The 21949-nt window shown below is 43.0% G+C and overlaps 1 protein-coding gene across 6 annotated transcripts in view; it reads left to right on the plus strand.

The window, feature by feature from the left end:
* ATXN7L1 (ataxin 7 like 1) overlaps positions 1-7002 on the plus strand; it is a 197855-nt gene extending 190853 nt beyond the window's left edge. For all 6 annotated transcript variants that reach the window (XM_073328480.2, XM_073328479.2, XM_073328481.2 and 3 more), the window contains 2 exons: positions 1816-1890; positions 4379-7002. In XM_073328480.2, the coding sequence (XP_073184581.2) occupies positions 1816-1890; positions 4379-4420 (117 nt within the window). In that variant the 3' untranslated portion in view covers positions 4421-7002. The remainder of the gene's footprint in view (positions 1-1815; positions 1891-4378) is intronic.
* Positions 7003-21949: the final 14947 nt, after the last annotated feature.

Below are 21949 nucleotides of genomic sequence, written 5' to 3' on the forward strand. Positions count from 1 at the left end.
GCAGAGTGTGCTCTAGCAATCCCCAGACACCTGCACTGTTATGCCAGAGTCCAAACCAGGACCCAGCCAGCCGCAGCATATGAGGGATTAGAAAGGTGGCTTGAAACTACCTTTCTGCCCTGCCCTACCCTCCCCCTGCATCCGGCACCAAACACAGCTCATTTGGACACACAGATCAGGTTCATAGTTTGTCTTCTCTTAGCTGTGTCTACCTCATACTCTCATACACACACAACTTCCCCACATTTGAAACCCTTTTCAGACCATTTGAAAATAACTAACGGGGTCAGAGTTAAACAGAAAGCATGCTATGGATAGAATCGTGAAGCAGTGTCCGTAGCTCAGCCCACTGAATCCAGGCACTGTAAGGCATGGTATAATATGGATCATAATCCCCAGTTATGGGGCACATGGAGAAGAGATTTAATACCTTTTCCATCACTCTTTTTATAATCAGACATTCTAACATATTCTGTGCAAAAACACGCCTTACCATTAAACAACCCTGCCCCAGTAGATGGAGGCAGAAGGAAGCATTGAGTAGGTGAGCAGGCTAATACAACGTATATAGAAGAAAGCATGTAAGTGTCCCTCTCCTCAAGTGCAATGCAAACTCCCTGTCCACTGGGCTAATAAATGAATCTGGCTATACCTTCTTGTGCACCGTAGAAGGACCATGTCAGTCTGATTGAAAAATGCTCTCTTCCCTTTTTCCTCTGACCAACTAGCAGAGGGAAGGATTTGCTCTGAATCAACATGTGTTATGGCTTTGATACTCTGTACAGGGAAATAAACATGTAGAAGGAAACAACAAACATGACAGAGAGGGCTCTGTGCAGTTGAGACAACATATATATCTATGAGAAATAGCTAGAAAAGAAGCAATTGCAAGGGTCTGTAAAGAGTCTATAATGCTGAAAGGTACAATATAAAGGAATGGATGCAACAAACCTATTTATGAAAGTAACAGACTCAGGATGCAAACTGAAGCTAAAAACAAGGAAAGGAACTTAAGGGGCATTGGGATACCTTGCTTTACGCAGAGGGTGATTAATATGTAGAATAAACTATACAAAAAACAGAAGCAAAAGCCACAACCTTGACTATACTTTAAAAGGATTTTGTTAGACAACGCATAACAAAAGCGGTTTAAGGGTGTAAACATTAAACTAGGGGTATGCAAAGTATCTTCCTCCATTCTAAAATTCAACAGTGTAATCAAAATAGTCATAAGTGTACCCCTACACAACAGTCAGAGGTAACAGAGTATAATACAGCACTTCCCATTTGCAGCTGTTAGGGCTGCAGATTCACAGGGACAAGTACTGGAGGTTGACCAAGACACACAGCAAAATGTAATAAATGTTGAGGTCAGAAATCCAAAGGATTACTGAAGACTCAGCAGCTTGATGCCTTTGCAATGTGTCCACTAGCTTGAGGTGCTGCAATAGATTAGCTGCAGCCCAGTGCATCAGTCTGAAATCAGCTTGTAGCCCACAAGTCAAAGTCGAGTCACTACAAGCTAGACAGAGGGTCCGTCTGATTTGTTGTTTTTCTGTCCCATACTGTTCCAGTTAGTGTTTCTTATGTGCTTTGTGAAGTGTAACTACATTTGCCTGCCTTAACAGGTTCACTGAGATCACTAGGAATATATCTAAAGAAATTTGTTTTTCAATAGACAGTAGCAATGTTACCTCTGTTTTCTAAATAAATGTAAAAGGTGTTTTCAACATGAAAGAAAACAAGGCCAATACAGGCTTTCCATGCATCTGACAACAATGTGCCTTTCAATACTATTCAATTAATGTCTTTCAGATTGGAAAAAATAGCAGTGTAGCTTTGTCACAATCCAGTCCTTCAAGTACATCAAACCCAGTACACAACAGACAAGTAAGTTTTGCGGTTGTTGTTTTCTAAGCAAAAGTGCACTTAAGTAGTCAAATACCAGATACTCTGTCAAGTAATGTTTGAATCGTTTTATGTATTAAATTATATTTTTAATCTTTGTCCTCTGTAGATTTAATCCTCCTTTTATAAATTAATATTAGATTTTTTCCCCCTCATTAAGATTCTTTTTGCAGCAGTTTATCGCTCCCAAAGTGTGTATGAATGGTGAGTTTCCTGCATATTGTTGGCCACGCACACCACAGCCCAATCAATTTGTTGTTTGCCTGGCCAGCTGTCTCTGATGTGGTGGAACACCAGCCAGCAGCAACTGAAACAGTGCTTTACACACAAAACTCACTGCAAAAGGAAACTGACTAGGCTGATGCAGTTACAGCAAAGAGTAGTAGGACAGAGGAAATGTTAGAGAGGAGGAGACAAGGGCTTGTCTACACAAGGAAATTGACTGTCATAGCCATACAAACCACTCTGAATCTGAGTCCTTCCCACACCATCAGACATCGCTCAGGGCATGAACAATGCTCTGCCATCCCTCTCTATCATACTCTTTGCTGGAATGACTACCTTGTTGTGTTTGTATAACGCAGCTTGTTTGAGAGGGCAGGTTGTTGGCCTGTTGTTCAACGTGGAGGACCTGTCGACTGCTTTTCATTTGGTCCCTACCCTTTGACATGTCCAGCTTGGACAGCCCTACCAGGAGTTAAACTCCCACCAGCCTAGCTCTCAGGGTCATTGGAAGACACAAGCTTTCCCACTGTATCAAGTCCCTAGAGAAGGATAAGATATTCCCCCATAGCTATTCCCCATATGGACCGTCTCCTCCAGAACAGAAGTGACTTTATTCAGGAATATGAATGCCACTCACAAAGCAGTCAATGCTGGTCAATTTTCCCCGTGTAGACAAGGGAGGAGAGAAACAAACAACAGAAATAGTGATAATCCTAATGCTGATAGTTTGTATCATTTTCCCCCATTGACAATAATCTGAATCACCATCATCTAGAGATGAACTGCCAAAATATGACCTAAAATAAAATAATTTATTCCCTCTTGCTTGCTGATTTAAAGGAGGAAGTACATGGAGGAAGAACTACTAATAATAAATAAATGCATTGGAAAATCTCTCTTTGCACACTGGCTTTTATTTTTGAGATAATGACATCCAAATGCCAACAGCAGTCAGGGGCAAAAGCTGTTACAAGGCATAATACAGATTTTTGGTTGATTCAAGGGGCAATTCCTGTTTTGTTTATTCAGCTGCATCATCTATACACAACCCTAGGAATAACGCTTGTTAGTTAACTACTGTACTGGATCCACCAGTGAGAACCCAAGAGTACAAAACATTGATTTTGTGGCAGTCGTACATAAACAGAAGCTATTACACTGTTGCCAGCTCTTACAGTCTTATCAAGCACTGCAATATTTGGTGATTTTTCTAAAGCCCCAGCTGTTAGTCACTGAGTGAAAATCTGAGCTTTCATTTTTAAAAAAAGTAAGGTTCTAGCCCTCACAGTGACAGCTGAAGCTTGAAAACATGAACCCTAAACGCAAATAAACCAAACTATATTGTTGTTTTTAAACCTCATGATTTAGTGGGGCCTGACTCAGAGTTTTTGAATGATTGGGGTTAATATTGATAATATGAATTGGCAACAGAGTGCTCTGGAAGTCAGATATTAGGTTTATGCTATATGGCAATGTCTCTTTGTAAGATTTTTGTCAATTACATAAACTGATCTGGTATCTGAAAGTTGCAGCAATCAGGATATTGTCACAGTAGCCCGCACTGTGTAGTTTTTAATAAACCATAATGGAGTTGGTAAAGTGATGACTTTACATGAAAATGTCTTCTACCTGTTAATGTCAGCTGCGAACTAAAAGCAGACTTCCCCAGAATTACTGGCCATAACATCCATCCCTGCATTAGATTTATAATTAATCTCTTTTTTTTTGTCTTTGTAATATTTTTAGGTACCTGAATGTTTTAATATTTCAATCCCTCATTATGGTTTTTTAATATGTATAACCAGATCACTATAGTAAGAGGTGACAATGCACTGTATGTCATTTGGGATTACAGCAACTTTTCTGCCTAAGGCTAGTGGAGATGTGATGTATAAGGAAAAGATTCTTTAGATCTGCCTCCTGTTTGTTATTTCACATTTGCCCTGATTCTTGTGTTCATTAAGTCAGTGTATCGCTGAATCTTTTTTTTTTAAACCCTACACACAGAAACATGGAAACATACAGCATATTTGATACAGCTTCTTTTCACTGGAGTCTAATGTAATGAGTTTATTTCTCAAAAGAGATTAAACTTTACTTGTTACAAGATTTAAGAAAAACAAATTCCTTTTTTAGCCTTTTCAGCAGCAGGTGCATTATTAAAGTTGTTACAGTATTGAATGAACAAGCGCGTGTACTGGGAAATGTTTCATGGTTTTGAAACTGGCTCTGGTTTCTCTTTTAGAAGACATCAAATCGGACTGGTAGGATAAGGACTCTTCCATAGCAAGGAAAAGGAACCAGCCTATAATCTCTAGCTCTCAGCAACCCTACAACACAGAGTTTTTATTTTCTGTGTCCTGCAGGTGGATTTAACCTTTTATCAGTTTGTGGTTCTAAATGAAATTTACAGAAAACTGCTATAATAGTGGATTGTTTAGTTTCTCGCTTGTATTTGCCACTGATCTGTGCATTCTGCTTTGTTCTGTCTCATGCCTTCTCAAGCTATTAATGTTGCTTTGCTCCCTTTGTTTCTTACAACAGTAACAGTGGACATTCCAAAATAATCTAATTCATGTCTTGGATTTTAAATTGTCCCCAAAAAGTGTTGTCATTAATTACAAACTACAGTAATCTCTGGATTTATGCTTGTCTTATGGATAAAAAAAAATTACCTAGTGCATTTCTCAGCAGTTTGTAACAACTGGGGCATTGCAACTTTAAGAACTAATCTTGATGGATGCTCAGCACCCATAACTCCCATTGACTTCATGACTCTTAAGGAGTCTGTACTCCAATCAACACATGGAGGATTTACACATCTAACTCCTGCTAAAGTTAGTAGGAACGCAACATTAAAATTCCCCATATCGTGATGGGAGTTGTGACCCCTAAAATCATACTACTAATTTGCTTCATTAAACAATTTGGGTTTGCAAGGACAGGAGTTGAACAGATTGGTTTGCATCAATAGAATTGCACTGACAGTGTTTCTTATAGGATTACTGATTTTTTTTTTATATAAAATGTAGATTTTATAATCAGAAAATTGATACCAGGTACTGGAACATTAGTACAGAGGAGTTCATTTTTATTTCTACAGTGTTAAAAGTGCACTTATATGCTGGTTTATTTACATCTTGGGGAAAGGAGAGACTGCAGATAGTAAGGAGATTACTTTTTTCTTTTTTTAAAAAAGAAGGCTTAAGGCAGATTTTAAGAATTATAAAATGTTTAAGGAATTGTAAATGAGGCTAGACCCTTTGAAAAAAGTTTAGAAGATATTCCTAAAGTAAATTTTTATAGTGTTAATTTTGTAATAATTTATGTTTTACTATATTTCGGAGCTAGCTGACCAGAATAGTTTCAGAAACAGTATGAAATGTAGGAAAGTTTAAGCAATGTTTTATATTTTTAAAATGTTCTTTGAATTATGTTTTTATTGACCATTTCTTCAGACTGAAAAATGTGTACATATCTTTGTTATTTTTGCACAATTTTTGTCTTGTTCAGTTTTAGAAGCAGAACTATGTTGTTGTTTAATTTATTTTGAGTTGTAAAACTGCAGGAATTTAAAAATCTTAGTAACAAAGTTACCCTCTGTAATTGATGAAGTGTCCCTCTGCTTCCAGAGGGAAAATAGTGCTTGTGGGATTCCGTGGCTGCTTCTGAGAAATAAAGCTTGTCAGTGACTGAAGGAGTAATTCAGTCGTTTTAAGGACTTTTAGCTCTTTACATGCATCTTTTAATTGGAAAGCTGGAACCTGGAGACGAACCTTTGAATGCTGCTTAAATTTTTTTTCAACTGGCTTAGGCCTGACAGCATTTGGTGAAAGCTAAGTGTCAAGTGAAAACCCCATGGTATTTCTCCCTTCATTAAAGAAGCATTATTTGATTTTATATGTATTAAAAACTTCAGCCTGAAAAGTGAAATGGAAATAAACATTTTTAAAAATGGATATAAACTGGACCAGCCTATAATGCATTATTAGTGTAGCATTCACTCAGCCGTTCTTTTTCTCCCTCATTTGCCTGAAGATCTTGTGATTTGTTTCCAGCAATATAGGCTCAGAAGCTTTGGTTGTTAGACATACGCAATGCATAGGCCCGTCAGCCATAAAAAAAATTTAAAAAGCGACTTGGATAACTTGTATGCCTTCTTTTGTATCGTTGTAACAATTGTAAATAGTGCTGATCGACCTTTGTAGAGAATAGTTTATACAGCATATTCTATTATTGCTGATTCTCAGTGAACTATTGTTTTAAAAAAAGAAAAAAAATGAAATTTTTCTATTTACACCTTATATTTTGTTATGCTGTTGACCCATGGCACTTTAACAAAACTCTGTGGGTTTTGCATAGCTGGTCAGTCATGGGGTATATTAAATAACTGTTGTTGCACAGAAATGAATTTGCACCTGCTATATTGTGCTTTCCTACTTCAGATTTTAGAAATTTTTCCAGAAAACTTTTGAAGAAAGCATGTCCAATCATTCTAAAAAAATAATGCCATACTTGTACAGTCAATTTCTTTTCTACAGTCCATATTTTGTAACACTAAGTATTTTCATTCTTTGTCCTGCACCTTTCTGTGTTAGCAGTATCAAATAGAATTCATTCCATGCTTGTGATAATTGTAAGCAGAATAAATGTCTAAAGTAGGTGTAAATAGTAAATTCTATGGCTTACAGTTTTAAAAAAGGAAAAACAGAACAAACATGTATCTGATTGATACTGCCATGGTTCAACACCGGGCCTGGAGATATTCTCTAGTGAGCGATTGTATTTTTTTGTTTTTTGCTTTATTATTATTTTTTTTGTAACATGGCTTTGTAAATAAAATAATTTATATGTTTGTAAGAAAAAATGTGCAGTGTCTTCTTTAACTTTCAAAACAAATGTGTGTGTATATATTGTGAAATTGCACTTTGCTTCATTTCACAGGGTAAGATTAACTCCTGTGCGGAGAACCAACCAGTTGGACTAATGGGGTTCTTTCTAAAGTGATGCTTTCTCGAGGTGCCCAGAACCGTAAGCCACTGTTACCCCTCTGCCTCTGCAGGTGAGAGCTTTGGCAGAGCTTAAACTGTGAGAGATCCCTGCCACACCAGTCGGTTGGTCTCGCCAACAAACGCCTCAAGAATTTGCCAGTCTAAACCTAACCCTCAAGGTAACATGCAGTGAACCCCAGTTTCTGAGTTCCCCAGAGACATCTCTCTGCAGTGTCTAGTCCAGACACCACTCAGAAATTAGTCGGGCCACTGTCTCCAAGGAGACAGATTACACACCAGCCTGCTGGTTCAACTGAGGATGAATGCCTTACTTCAGTGTAACAGCACTGGGTGAATTTATAATAAAACAAAAATAAATTCATTAATAAACAACATAGATTTGTGATACCAAGCAAGAGAAAATGAGAGACAGGGATGGTTACAAACAAAACAAAAATAACACATGTTCTAGTAACTAAAACATAACTTTACCAAGCTACAGTCTTTGCCTAAGCAGTTTTCTCAGCTATCAACATTTCTAGCCCCTTAGGCAGGAGAATCGACCATTCACAGAATCAGAGGATGCTGATCCCTTTGTCCTCTAAGTCAGTGCTTCTCAAGCTATCTGATGTGGTCGACTGGCAATTTTTTTTTCCAATGTGCCCGCAGACCGGCAGCCGATGGCTCGTGGACTGGCACCGGTCCGCAGACCACCACTTTGAGTAGCACTGCTCTAAGTGATAGATGCCAAAATGGCTTATTGCTTCCCCTTATATTTCTCTAAACTCAACATTTTGTTCCCAGAGTCAGGATGATGTTCTTCTCTTCTGTTGAATTCCCATCCCCCTGTTGACTCATATGTAAATATGGCTTCCATTGTATTGTTTCCACAATGCTTAATTTCCATTACAGACAGTGAAATCGCTACCTTCCCTCCTGTCTGGAGAAAAACAATATTATTGTACTATAAATCTGTTGATTCAATTGCTTATTCTTTGGGGTTCAGGCTCCTTTTTCCTCCTGAAGTGTCTGTGCTGATCACAACTACATTTCTGTTCAGATAAAATTAAGTCATATTCCTTTGCTTAACTCTACATGCCCTACCATTCCAGATTAGTCTGACAATCAGCTTTGTGAAAGTTGCTAGATCTAAAAGCTCAGATTTTCCATCATTCCCCTTATGGAAAATTGCTGCAGTAACAGGCCTCACAATAGTGCTCTCACAAAAAGTTGCCATCATCAACTTGGCCCCAAATGTGTTAAATATTTTTCTTCCCAAAATTTTCATTTTTATGTTCAAGAATATTTATTCTAGAAAAGATCGTGGAGATGGGAGATTCACTTTCCTTTTCTCCTGTATTTGCTCTGTATCTAACAGTAGTGTGAAAATTTTTTAGGTGTAGAAATATAAAGACTCCCTTACCTTCCCTATGCTGCCAAAGTCTAACTCTACAATCTCCAGCTAGAACATCCAGGAGAATAAGAAAATCAGCTAACCTGCTGCTGGACACTCCAGATTTAATCATATCCAAACCTTAAAATCTTTGGATATAGACATTTAAAACCACAGATCTTAGCATTGACTGATTCATCTCTGTCTGTGCACATGGCCTATGCGCCACTTAAGTTGCAGGTAAGCCCTATTTAAAGCAGCTAAATGAAATTTAAGTTGCTCATGGGCCTATATGCAAGTCCTCCGCATAGGGGTGAATTATTTTGCTCTGTAGAGAATGTGCTTTCTCTTGAAATTTCTGGTACTTCCTCCCTCAGTTTGGGCTGGAAATACTGAAAGGAACAGGCTAAGAATTGTGGTGGTGGTCTTTTAAGGCGAGAAATTTAGCTATTTGTGGCCAGAGGTTCAAGGCTGGCAGTATGCAGAGGAGGTAGGAAGCTGACAGAGACCCTCATTGCAAGTAGCCATCATTGAAGGGAAACTTTTGAGTAGACAAAGTTCCAGTTCAGATCCTGCAAATTCTGATTTATTAGGCTGTTGGAGCAACAGCAAAACCAGAGCTCCTCCATGTTGCTGAATTTTTTTTATGGTCTCGGTTGCTTATACATCAAAAGGTTTTTGAGTCTTCTTTTAATATTGGATCAGAACAGAGAATTTGGACGGCAAGAAACAACTCTGGGAGGAACTACAGTTTCTCGATCTGAGAGCTCCAAAAGTTCTCAGCCTTGACTGATTCACCCCCTGCTGTCTCCTGGGCTGAGTGAGTGGCTGCAAGAGCAGGAGTCACTGCTAATCATAACCCTCCTCCAGCCCTTCTCCTCATGGCAATCAAATCCTCCCTTGCCCTCAGCAAAGCAACCCCTAACAGTCTCACCTAGACACTGGAAATTAGCCAGTTTACCAGGTTTTTGTCCAACAGGGAACTGGCCAGTTTGAGAGACTGAGTTTTGTGGCAGGGAGTAACACATCCTGTTGCCTGTGTTTTCCTCTCTCCCCAAAACACTAAATAAAATATTGGCATAATATCTGATACTTAATAATTAACCAAGTGCTAACACTTTTCACAAAGTGATTGCTCCATATCTGACCTCTGTCCTCATTAAGCCTGGGGGCTTAAATTCATAACTTTACTAGACACTAAAAATCATGGATTTAATAAAGATACTGGATTTATGCCTTATCAGAATAATCTGTAACCCACTAAACCCCTTTTTTTCTTATGACTGCAGTGTTACCTGGCCACTTTACCTTGAATGGTCTCTTACAATTTTTACTCCTGGGGGAATTATGCACCACTGCGCACATGCAGAATTCATGTTCCCCCACAGATTTTTTTTCTCTGCAGAATATAGATTCTTACACTTTTCATCCACCAGGGGCTGCTGTGGCACTAGAAGAGAGAGCAGCAAGCCAGGAGGGGGAGAGACTGCATTCCTCACAGCGGGGCCAGGTGAGGAGGCATAGAATGGACAAAGCGGGGCTATTGGGGGGGTGTCACAGAGTGGGGTTCAGAAGGACTAGTGTGTGTGGGGGGGACAGACTGGAGCATGGGCTCAGAAGCTAGTGGGATGACAGCATTGAGCCAGCGGCTGAATGGGAGGGGGGCTGCAGGGGCCACATGGGGATGGTGCTGCAGAGACACATGGGGATGGGGGTAGGTAGGCTGCAGGGACACATGGGAACCGGGGAGGGGGAGCTGCAGGGACACAGGTAGGAGGGCAGTGTGGGGACATGTGGAAGGTATGCTGCAGGGACACACAGGGATGGGGCAAATATGCCTGACTGAACGATAGAGGGTAGGAGTCAGCCAGGGACTGCATGGGGGGAGGCTACCCTATTCCATATTTCTCCCACCCACACCGAACAACCCTCCAGGTACACTCCCAGGCTCCTTCCCTCTCCCTCAGCTCCTCTGCTACTCCTGACTCCCCCCAAGTCTTTGCAGCACTTCTGAGGGGTGCGATGTTTCTGTATTGCAGTTTAAATAAATTACTCAAAACTCTATTAATATGCCTAGTAAGGAATCTTTGTCAAAAAAATTTCCTGAATCGGTTTCTTTTGTCTGTATTGTTACAGACAAACTTGCTGACAGGTATTTTGAAATAAATTACCAAAATAATTGAAACTGGTGTGATTATATTGTGTTATTTTGACAAATAAAATATACAGAATTTTGCAGAATTTTAAAATATTGTGCACAGAATTCTTAATTTTTTGGTGCAGCATTCCCCCAGGAGTTCACATAATATCTGTTAACTACTTATACTAAACAATCTGTTTCACCTTGTATTTAGCTGTGACACTGGATACTTTCCCAGACCTGAAGAACTCTGTGTAAACTCAAAAGCTCTCTTTCACCAACAAAAGATATTACCTCACCCAGCTTCTCTCTCTAAGGGCAGGTCTATGCCTAAAACGCTGCATCAGAGCTGCTGCGCCACTGTAGCATTTAATTGAAGACACTCCTATCCCAACAGGAGAGCTTCTCCTGTCATCCTAGTTAATCCACATCCGCAAGAAATGGTAGCTATGTCGACAGGAGAAGCACTCCCACTGACATAGCACCATCCACACCAGGAGCTAGGTCGGCATAACTACATTGCTCCAGGGGGGGATTTTTTTCAGAACCCTGAGCGATGTAGTTTCACCAATATATGTCTATAGTGTAGACCTGGCCTAAGAGCTAGCAAGGCACTCAGCAGAAGCAGAGACAAAAGGCAGTCAGTATTAAAAGGAGTCCCCTGGGGGGGCAAGACAGATTTGGAGACGTGCAGCTTTCCCACTATAATTGCTCCTTTCCTCTTCCCTGTATCCCCTGATACTAGTCTGGCTGCTGCACCCTGATTTAGGAAATGCTATTTCATAAACCTACTTTCGAATCAAGCTAGCACCTGCAGTGTGTCCAGCCTCAGCCCTCAAGCCACTGTCCATCTCAGTTACACCTTTTAAGTCCCTGGACAATTTGGGCTCATGCATCACTAAGAGATTAAAAAATGTGAAGTGACAAAATTCAGTTTCATTGATAGGTTGTATACTAACTTTCAGCCAAATTCAGTTTCCAACAGCAAGGCACTCTAAATCCTTGAAAATATGCTTTATCCTGGAGCTCTTGACAAAAGCTTAGCTACAAGTATCTCTCTATATTCCACACATTATGCAGCCAAGAAATGTTGAATCCTTTTTTCCCAACTCACCCAATGTTTGGTTTCTCTCATAATAGTTTGCTGTCCAAGCTTCTCAAACCTCCCTCAACGATCACACTTCCATGGTTCATACACATTAAATCCCATGGTGATGAGTAGGGATAATAAACCCCCTGTATAAGGCATTGCCAACAGTAAGCATTCAAAATCATGAATTAAAAATTACAAATTAAAATAATAAATCACCTTGGGGTTTCCTCTGCTTTGTCATTTTGGAGCATTTAGGTTTTCCCCATAAAAGTGCCCTGCCCACAATTTATGTGTGATAACTTAGATTTAAAATTCTGTCTTAACTGTACCAACAAAGATGAGTGTCTCCTCTGGCTTTCTCCTAACTGATGGGGGTGGGGGGACTTTGATTTCTTTTCCCCCTTCTCCATCTCCTCACCAAACGTTGGCCTCCCTTCCTGCTCCTGTCCCTTACACATGTATTCCCTTTTCCTGCTGGCTTCTTGCTCCTCATGGTCTCCCTCTCTACCCTTCCATATTACCCTCTCTGAAGTTTCCCTCTGCCCCCATATTCTCCAGTCCTCTGTTCCTCCTTGTTCTCCTGTTATTACTGTAGTTGTGTATTTCCCTGCCCCTCAGGAGCTGCTTTGCTCCCAGGTTTCCTCCCCTCCTCCCACAAAACAATGTGCAGCTTCTTTGCAAAGCCTGAACTGCTAATTTCACTGGAAGGGGAAGGGAAGTCAAGGATGAAAGTGGCCCTAGTAGCCCCTAGTTGCTTCTGGGAGGCACCTGCAGCTGGCCAGACTAAGGGGCTGTTTCATTGTGGTGTAGACATTTGGGCTCCGGATGCAGCCTGTGCTCTGGGATGCTGCCACCTTGCAGGGTCCTAGAGTCTAGGCACCAGCCCAAGCTCAAAAGTCTACACTGCAATTAAACAGCCCATTAGCCTGAGTCCCGCAAGCCCAAGTCAGCTGGCGCAGGCCAGCCATGGATTTTTAATTGCAGTGTAGACATACCCATACATACCCGGACACCAGCCACTGGGTACAGGTGTTAACCTGTAGTGACTGCTGGCAGGTATGACGATAGGTAGCGAATACTGCAGAATACAGTCATGAAGAAGGTTGGTTGGCTCAATACTTTCTGAAGCCTCCTTTCTGCCTATATTCCTTTTTCAGACTAATTCAGAGACCTTTAGTGCTATAACATGATATACTAGTGTTGGCAAAGGGTTAAATACAGAAAGGTCTAGAATAGAGTAATAATAGGCTTTTATCCCTGTCATAACCATAAGCATAGCCTAAAATTTCTCCTTACCTGTAAGGGGATAAGAAGCTCAAATAACCTGGTTGGCACCTGACCAAAGGAACCAATGGGGACAAAAGTTACTTTCAAATCTGGGGAGGGGGAGAGGCTTTGTTTCCGTGTTCATTTGCTCTTGGGACTAAGAGGGACTGGACATCAATTCATGTCCTCCAAACCATTCTGAATCAGTCTCTCATATTACAGAAATTGTAAGTTCAGCCAGGAAAGGCGTATTAGTTTCTTTGTGTTCTCAACTTGTGAATTTTCCCTTTGCTGGAGGGAGGTTTATCCCTGTTTTGTTGTAACTTTTAAACTAAGGCTAGAGGGGGTTCCTCTGTGTTTTGTGCATCCTTTGTTACCCTGTAAAGTTATCTTCCAACCTGATTTTACAGAGGGGATTTTACCTTTTCTTTTTTTTTTAAATAAAATTCTTCTTTTAAGCACCGATTGATTTTTTTTTCATTGTCCAAAGATCCAGGCATTTGGGTCTGTGTTCACTTTGTAACCAATTGGTTAGGGTATTATTCTGAAGCCTCCCCAGGAAAGGGGGTGTAAGGGCTTGGGGGGATATTTTGGGGGAACAGGAACTCCAGGTGGTCCTTTCCCTGATTCTTTGTCTAAATCACTTGGTGGTGGCAGCATACTGTTCAAGGACAAGGTGGAATTTGTGCCTTGGGAAAGTTTTTAACCTAAGCTAGTAAAAATAAGCTTAGGGGGTCTTGCATGCGGGTCCCCACATCTGTAGCCCAGAGTTCAGAGTGGGGAAGGAATCCTGACAATCCCCCACTTACCCAGTAATCATTATTGTCTGTTTCTGATTTGGTGGCCCGCTGTTGCATCTTTCCACTCTTGCTTATTCCTTCCAGAGCTATACTCAGTTTCTTTTGTTTTTTAATCTTACTCTTAAGCATCTTTTTCCTATTTCAGATTTTGGGGGAATAGAAAGACTGTTTCAGTTTTGATCTTCCCTTTCACACGGTCTACAAAGGCATTCATCCCGAGATTTCCAGTGTGACTGGCACATCCTCTTTCTTATTCCCGGTTGTGATCATTGATTCTGTATGTGGAGAGAGGTTTCCCTGAGTCATCCACATTTCACACATTTGTTTAGGCATAGCAGTTATCAGACTAAACTGAAATATGGAGCTGAAGCATCTCTAGATCAGGGGTGGGCAGGGCCAGCTCTAGGTTTTTTGCCACCCCCAAGCAAAAAATTTGTTGCCCCAAGCTCAGGTGGGGCTGGGGCTCGCAGGCAGCGCTGGAACCGGAGAGAGTGATGTCACCTTCTCCCAGTGCCTGCGGGGGCTTTACCCCCTCCCCTGCCCAGCCGCGCAGAGAAGCCCCGATATAAGGGGTAGCACAAGGCAGCGCAGCAGCCAGTGCGCAGATGAAGTGGCAGATGAGCCGCGGCTCCCCGGCAGGACTTGCCCTCTCCTCCCCAGGTAGTGGCTGGGCTCTGGCAGTGCAGCATCCCAGGGCTGGGGCTTCCCCTTTCTGCCGCGGCCAGGAGTGCAGCGCCCTCGCCCCATCTAAGTGGCGCAGCTCCGACAGCGCAACTTCCCTGAAAAAAAAGGATGGCTGGAATGCCGCCCCTGGAAATGTGCCGCCCCAAGCACGTGCTTGCTTTGCTGGTGCCTAGAGCCGGTCCTGGGGGTGGGCAGACTTTCTGGCCTGAGGGCCACATCGGGGTTGCAAAACTATATGGAGTGCCGGGTAGGAAAAGCTGTGCCTCCCCAAACAGCCTGGCCCCTGCCCTCTGTCCACCCCCTCCCACTTCCCATCCCCCTCAGAATCCCGACCCATCAAACCCCCACTGCTCCTTGTCCCCTGATCACCCCATCCCAGGACCCCCGCCCCTAACCACCCCCCTGGGACTCCATCCCCTATCCAACCCCCCTTCTCCCTGTCCCCTGACCCCTATCCACACCCCTGCCCCCGACAGGTTTCCTGGGACTCCCACGCCTATCCAACTGCCCCCTGACAGGCCCCCCAGGACTCCCATGCCTATCCAGCCCCCCCCCATTCCCTGACCGCCCCCCCCCGAACCTCCACCCCATCCAACCGCTCCCTGTCCCCTGACTGCCCTTCTGTAGCCCCCACTCCCCGCCCCCTTACCATGCGCCAGCCACACCGCTGTGCTGCCTGCCAGGAGCAGTGGACCAGAGCACTAGCAGCACAGTGAGCTGAGGCTGCGGGGGAGTGGGGACAGTGGGCCAGGGGCCAGCCTCCTCAGCTGGGAGCTCAGGGGCTGGGCAGGACAGTCCCATGGGCCGGATGTGGCCCGCGGGCCATAGTTTGCCCACCCGGTCTAGATTGTGCAGCAGAGGGGAAGAAGCAATCAGCTTTTTAAAAATCTCTCAATGTCAAATTTCATAACCTGTATCTGACCAAATCACTTCAGTGGGAGTTTTGCATGATTAAAGACCCCAGGATATAACAGTGAGAAGCTGTCAACATAACACTAATAATTTTGAGCCATACATTTAACAAGGCTCCACTAGATGGCACTTGGACATTTTGTTATCCTAGGACAAAGTATTCTGCAGACACTCAACGGACATAGAGACATCAAACAACTCTTAGTAAGGGGCTAATTAAAACAGTTACCTCATTAAGCTAGTCCAGCGGGAAGGAGACTTGAGAGACTATTAAAGGACTACATCACATTGCCACAAAAGGAAAGAAATGTGGCTGATGTTCACAGCACTTTCAGAAAATGTTAAGATCAACAGAGTATAATTTGCTTTCCTGGATACTAACTAAATGCAACTGTGCTACAAAGTGAGTACTTTGGGAAAGCTAAGGTTTTCAGTTACAATGCTAGTGTAGTGGAGTCTAGATGGCTGAACTTTCAGCCTTCCACTTAAAGAACATAGAGTACACAATAAAATTGCACACTGCTAAATCACTTATAGATTCATAGATATTTAGGTCAGAAGGGACCATTATGATCATCTAGTCTGACCTCCTGCACAATGCAGGCCACAGAATTTCACCCACCACTCCTAAAAAAGACCTCACACCTATATCTGTGCTATTGAAGTCCTCAAATTGTAGTTTGAAGACCTCAAGGAGCAGAGAATCCTCCAGCAAGTGACCCGTGCCCCATGCTACAGAGGAAGGCGAAAAACCTCCGGGGCCTTCCAATCTGCCCTGGAGGAAAATTCCTTCCCGACCCCAAATATGGCGATCAGCTAAACCCTGAGCATATGGGCAAGATTCATCAGCCAGATACTACAGAAAATTCTTTCCCGGGTAACTTGGATCTTACCCCATCTAAAAACCCATCACAGGCCATTGGGCCTATTTACCATGAATATTTAATTACCAAAACCATGTTATCCCATCATACCATCTCCTCCATAAACTTATCGAGTTTAATCTTAAAGCAAGATAGATCTTTTGCCCCCACTACTTCCCTCGGAAGGCTATTCCAAAACTTCACTCCTCTGATGGTTAGAAACCTTCGTCTAATTTCTAATCTAAATTTCCTAGTGGCCAGTTTATATCCATTTGTTCTTGTGTCCACATTGGTACTGAGTTTAAATAATTCCTCTCCCTCTCTGGTATTTATCCCTCTGATATATTTATAGAGAGCAATCATATCGCCCCTCAACCTTCTTTTAGTTAGGCTAAACAAGCCAAGCTCCCTGAGTCTCCTTTCATAAGACAAGTTTTCCATTCCTCGGATCATCCTAGTAGCCCTTCTCTGTACCTGTTCCAGTTTGAATTCATCCTTCTTAAACATGGGAGACCAGAACTGCACACAGTATTCCAGGTGAGGTCTCACCAGTGCCTTATATAACGGTACTAAAACCTCCTTATCCCTACTGGAAATACCTCTCCTGATGCATCCCAAGACGACATTAGCTTTTTTCACAGCCATATCACATTGGCAGCTCATAGTCATCCTATGATCAACCAATACTCCAAGGTCCTTTTCCTCCTCCGTTACTTCTAGTTGATGCGTCCCTAGCTTATAACTAAAATTCTTGTTATTAATCCCTAAATGCATGACCTTACACTTCTCACTATTAAATTTCATCCTATTCCTATTACTCCAGTTTACAAGGTCATCCAGATCCTCCTGTAGGGTATCCCTGTCCTTCTCTAAATTAGCAATACGTCCCAGCTTTGTATCATCTGCAAACTTTATTAGCACACTCCCACTTTTTGTGCCCAGGTCAGTAATAAAAAGATTAAATAAGATTGGTCCCAAAACTGATCCTTGAGGAACTCCACTGGTAACCTCCCTCCAACTTGACAGTTCACCTTTCAGTAGGACCCGTTGTAGTCCCCCCTTTAACCAATTCCCTATCCACCTTTCAATTTTCCTATTGATGCCCATCTTATCCAATTTAACTAATAATTCCCCATGTGGCACAGTATCAAACGCCTTACTAAAATCTAAGTAAATTAGATCCACTGCGTTTCCTTTATCTAAAAAATCTGTTACTCTCTCAAAGAAGGAGATCAGGTTGGTTTGGCACGATCTACCTTTTGTAAAACCATGTTGTATTTTGTCCCATTTACCATTGACTTCAATGTCCTTAACTACCTTCTCCTTCAAAATTTTTTCCAAGACCTTGCATACTACAGATGTCAAACTAACAGGCCTATAATTACTTGGATCACTTTTTTTCCCTTTCTTAAAAATAGGAACTATGTTAGCAATTCTCCAATCATACGGTACAACCCCTGAGTTTACAGATTCATTAAAAATTCTTGCTAATGGGCTTGCAATTTCTTGTGCCAATTCTTTTAATATTCTTGGATGAAGATTATCTGGACCCCCCGATTTAGTCCCATTAAGCTGTTTGAGTTTCGCTTCTACCTCAGATATGGTGATGTCTACCTCCATATCCTCATTCCCATTTATCATGCTACCATTATCCCTAAGATCCTCTTTAGTCTTATTAAAGACTGAGGCAAAGTATTTGTTTAGATATTGGGCCATGCCTAGATTATCCTTGACCTCCACTCCATCCTCAGTTTTTAGCGGTCCCACTTCTTCTTTCTTTGTTTTCTTCCTATTTATATGACTATAGAACCTTTTACTATTGGTTTTAATTCCCTTTGCAAGGTCCAACTCTACTTGACTTTTAGCCTGTCTCACTTTATCCCTACATATTCTGACCTCAATAAGGTAGCTTTCCTTACTGATCCCTCCCTTCTTCCACTCCCTATATGCTTTCTGCTTTTTCTTAAGTACCTCTCTAAGATGCTTGCTCATCCAGCTTGGTCTACAACTCCTGCCTATGAATTTTTTCCCCTTTCTTGGGATGCAGGCTTCCGATAGCTTCTGCAGCTTTAATTTAAAATAATCCCAGGCCTCCTCTACCTTTAAACCCATAAATTCTTCAGTCCAATCCACTTCCCTAACTAATTTCCTTAATTTTTGAAAGTCAGCCCTTTTGAAATCAAAAACCCTAGTTGCAGATTTATTTTTGTTAATCCTTCCATTCAGTTTGAACTGAATTAGCTCATGATCACTTGAGCCAAGATTATCCCCTACAACCATTTCCTCTATGAGGTCCTCATTACTCACCAAGACCAAATCTAAAATGGCATCCCCTCTAGTCGGTTCAGCAACTACTTGCTGAAGGAATCCATCAGCTATCGCATCTAGGAAAATCTGAGCCCTATTATTATTACTAGCACTCGTCCTCCAGTCTATATCTGGGAAGTTAAAGTCTCCCATGATCACACAGTTTCCATTAGTATTTACTTTATTAAAAACATTAAAAAGGGCTCTATCCATATCCAAATTAGATCCCGGCGGTCTATAGCACACCCCAAGCACTATCCCAGGGGAGGCTCTAATAGTTTTCTTCCCCAATTTAATTGTTGCCCAGACAGACTCAGTCATATCCATTTCATCGCTTCTTATTTCTTTACATTCTATCTCATCATTGATATACAGTGCTACTCCACCACCTTTACCTTTATTTCAGTCTTTCCTAAACAGCACATACCCTTCAATACCTGTAGCCCAGTCATGACTACTATTCCACCAGGTCTCTGTTATACCTATAATATCTGGTTTCACTTCCTGCACCAGTAACTCTAGTTCCTCCATTTTGTTACCTAGGCTCCTTGCATTAGTGTACAAACATCTTAATTTTTGCTGTTTGGCCTCACTCACATTCTGTACCCTATTAGGCACGGTTATTTTACTACCAGTATAACCTATTAGACTTGTATCTACACTGCCCTTCCTCCTACCTACAGCTGTATCCACTCTTACTTCATTTTCTTTCCACTCTATGCTAAATTCTGGCGTGGAGATTACCTGGACATCTCCCAACCATCTCCCCCTTCAACTTACTAGAGGGGGAGCACTTTCCAGTGTTATAAGCTGACTTAAAGGGTTCACTAAGTTGGTATCATTCAGGGTTGATTTCTTGAAGAGGATATTCTGACAGTCACTAACTGTCTGTTCTCTTCTTCCAGTCCCTCTGTCTCCTTGTCCCTATCCTCTCCTGACAGCTATTTCCCACCTCCTTCCTCACAATCTCCTCTGGATCCTTTTCCTGTGTACCAACCACCTCTGAGCCTTTTGTCTCTGCAGAGCAGCACTCCCTCTTCCCCTGAAGGGACATCTAGAATCAGGGAGCAGGCTTTTTACACCAACTGTATTGACTTCTTTCCATCACACTAAGAACTTATAACTATACTGAGTCAGACCAATGGTCCACCTAGCCCAATATCTTGTCTTCTGCCACCAGCCTGTGGTAGATGCTTCAGAGGGAGCAAACAGAATAAGGCAGTTTATCAAATGATCCATCCCGTCATCCAGTCCCAGCTTCTAAAAGAGGTTTAGGGTCAGCCAGAGCATGGTTGCAACTCTGACCATCTTGGCTAACAGCCACTGACAGACCTATCCTGCATGAACTCATCTAGTTATTTTTTTTAACCCAATTATACTTTTGGCCTTCACAGCTTCCCTTGGCACCAAACTCCACATGACTGTGTATTGTGTGAAGAATTACTTCCTTGTGTTTGTATTATACCTGTTGCATATTAATTTCATTAGGTGATCCCTGGTTCTTGTGCTACGTTACAGGGATAAGTAACATTTCCTTATTCACTTTCTCCACACCACTCATGATTTTATAGTCCTCTGTCATATCACCGCTCAGTCAGTGCTTTTCCAAGCTGAACAGTCCCAATCTTTTTAATCTTGCCTAAGAAAGCTGTTCCATACTCCTAATGATTTTTGTTTCCCTTCTCTGTACTTTCCTATTATAACTTTTTTGAGATGGGGGTGACCAGAACTGCATGTAGTATTCAAGGTGTGCAAATTCCATGGATTCACAGAGTGGCTCTATATAAACTAAGCACTAGATCCACTCAGTCTGGCTTCCATCCTTTCCATTCCTCAGAAATAGCGCTCACCAAGATCTGAGATGATCTTTTACTGGTTAAATCTTAAACCCTACATGGCAGCCTCGGCCAACTTGGCCACTCTGTTGCCAAACCCTATACTCCCTCCCCCCGATGGCCTATCTTTTCTTGGGTTCTGAGACACTGTCCTCTTTGGGTTCTCCTTACTTCTCCAGCCACTCTGACATCTCTTCCACCCAATTCCGCTAGAGCCCTTCAGGCTCAAGTTTTTGTTCCCATTTCCTTATCCCTTGCTACTCCTTTTTGAATGGCCTCATCTACTCAAATAGGGTTTAATCACCCTCTTTACCAGAGAGGTGGTAGTACTGTGGGAAAGGATCTGGGCATTACCATGAATCACAAATTGAATCTAAGACAAAGAATGCATTCCTGAAAAAGGCCAGTAGCACTTGGGGCATTAGTAACAGGAGTGTTGGGGAGTAAGAGAGGGGAAGTAACGGTCTTCCTCTACTCAGTACAGGGTAGGCCTGAGCTGGAGTACTGCATCCAGTTCTGGGCATTGCACTTTAGAAAATAGGTGGCTAAACAAGAGTCCAGAAAAGAGCAACAACACAGAAGATGTTTAGAAAACCTGATGTAGGAGGAATGCGCAGCTACAAAAACGGGGGGGGGGGTGAAGTCTTTACTCCTGGAGGAATTCTGCATCACTGCACAGAATTGATCCCCCTCCACCCCGATTTCTTTGCTTCCCCACAGAAAAATGACTTCTGATGGGGACGCAAAGGGCAGCCACAGGAGCCGTCACGTGCCCCTCCTTGGCAGGGCAGACGGGTCAGTTTGGGCACCCGGAACAGCCAGTAGAGACGTAAATCAGGGCTGGCCAGGAGGGCTGGGCAGTCAGAGAGCGAGAGCCACTCTGCCCCTCTTGCAGCACGCTGGGCATGGAGGGGCAGGTCTTTGGGGTGTTTCCGAGGGGCAGGCTCTGTCCCCTGGGCAGAGCAGACGGTAGCAGCCTGCCTGCTTAGTGAAGTGTTACCCTTGTTAGTGCATCCCCCCCAGGAGTATAAACCCCTTGTAAAAAAATGTTCTGGGGCCCCAACTCTGCCACTGCCCCGCCCCCAGGACGGGCCACCCATCCGGACTGCCCCTGGCACTGTGTGCCACCCTCAGTGGCTCGGCCCAGCCTCTGTCCTTCACCCCAGAGCTGGGTCTCCGCCCCGCCCCGCCGCGCCGCGCGCGCCAACCGCCCCAGGGCTCTCGCTGGCTCACACGCGCTCCTCGGCACCGGCGCGCGGCCCCGGGCCTGACGGGATGGCGCCGCTGGAACCGCCCCCAGGCGGGTGGGGTTGCTTGCGGTGGTCCCCGCTGGCACCGGTCGGGGGGAGGGGGGGAGGGCGCTCCTGTCCGGTGTAGTGCGAGAAACTGTTCCCGGTCCATTTCTGCCCCCTGCCCGTCCCGCTCCGCTTTGCCCGTTTTAGCCCCTGTGAAGCACAGTTCGCAGCATCGGGTGCCAAGTAAGGGCGGGGTGAAGGGCAGGGGCTTCAGCAGCTGTTACTGAGCATGCTCGG

The sequence above is a fragment of the Lepidochelys kempii genome, chromosome 1, assembly GCF_965140285.1.
Source record: "Lepidochelys kempii isolate rLepKem1 chromosome 1, rLepKem1.hap1, whole genome shotgun sequence".
Taxonomy (NCBI): Eukaryota; Metazoa; Chordata; order Testudines; family Cheloniidae; genus Lepidochelys; species Lepidochelys kempii.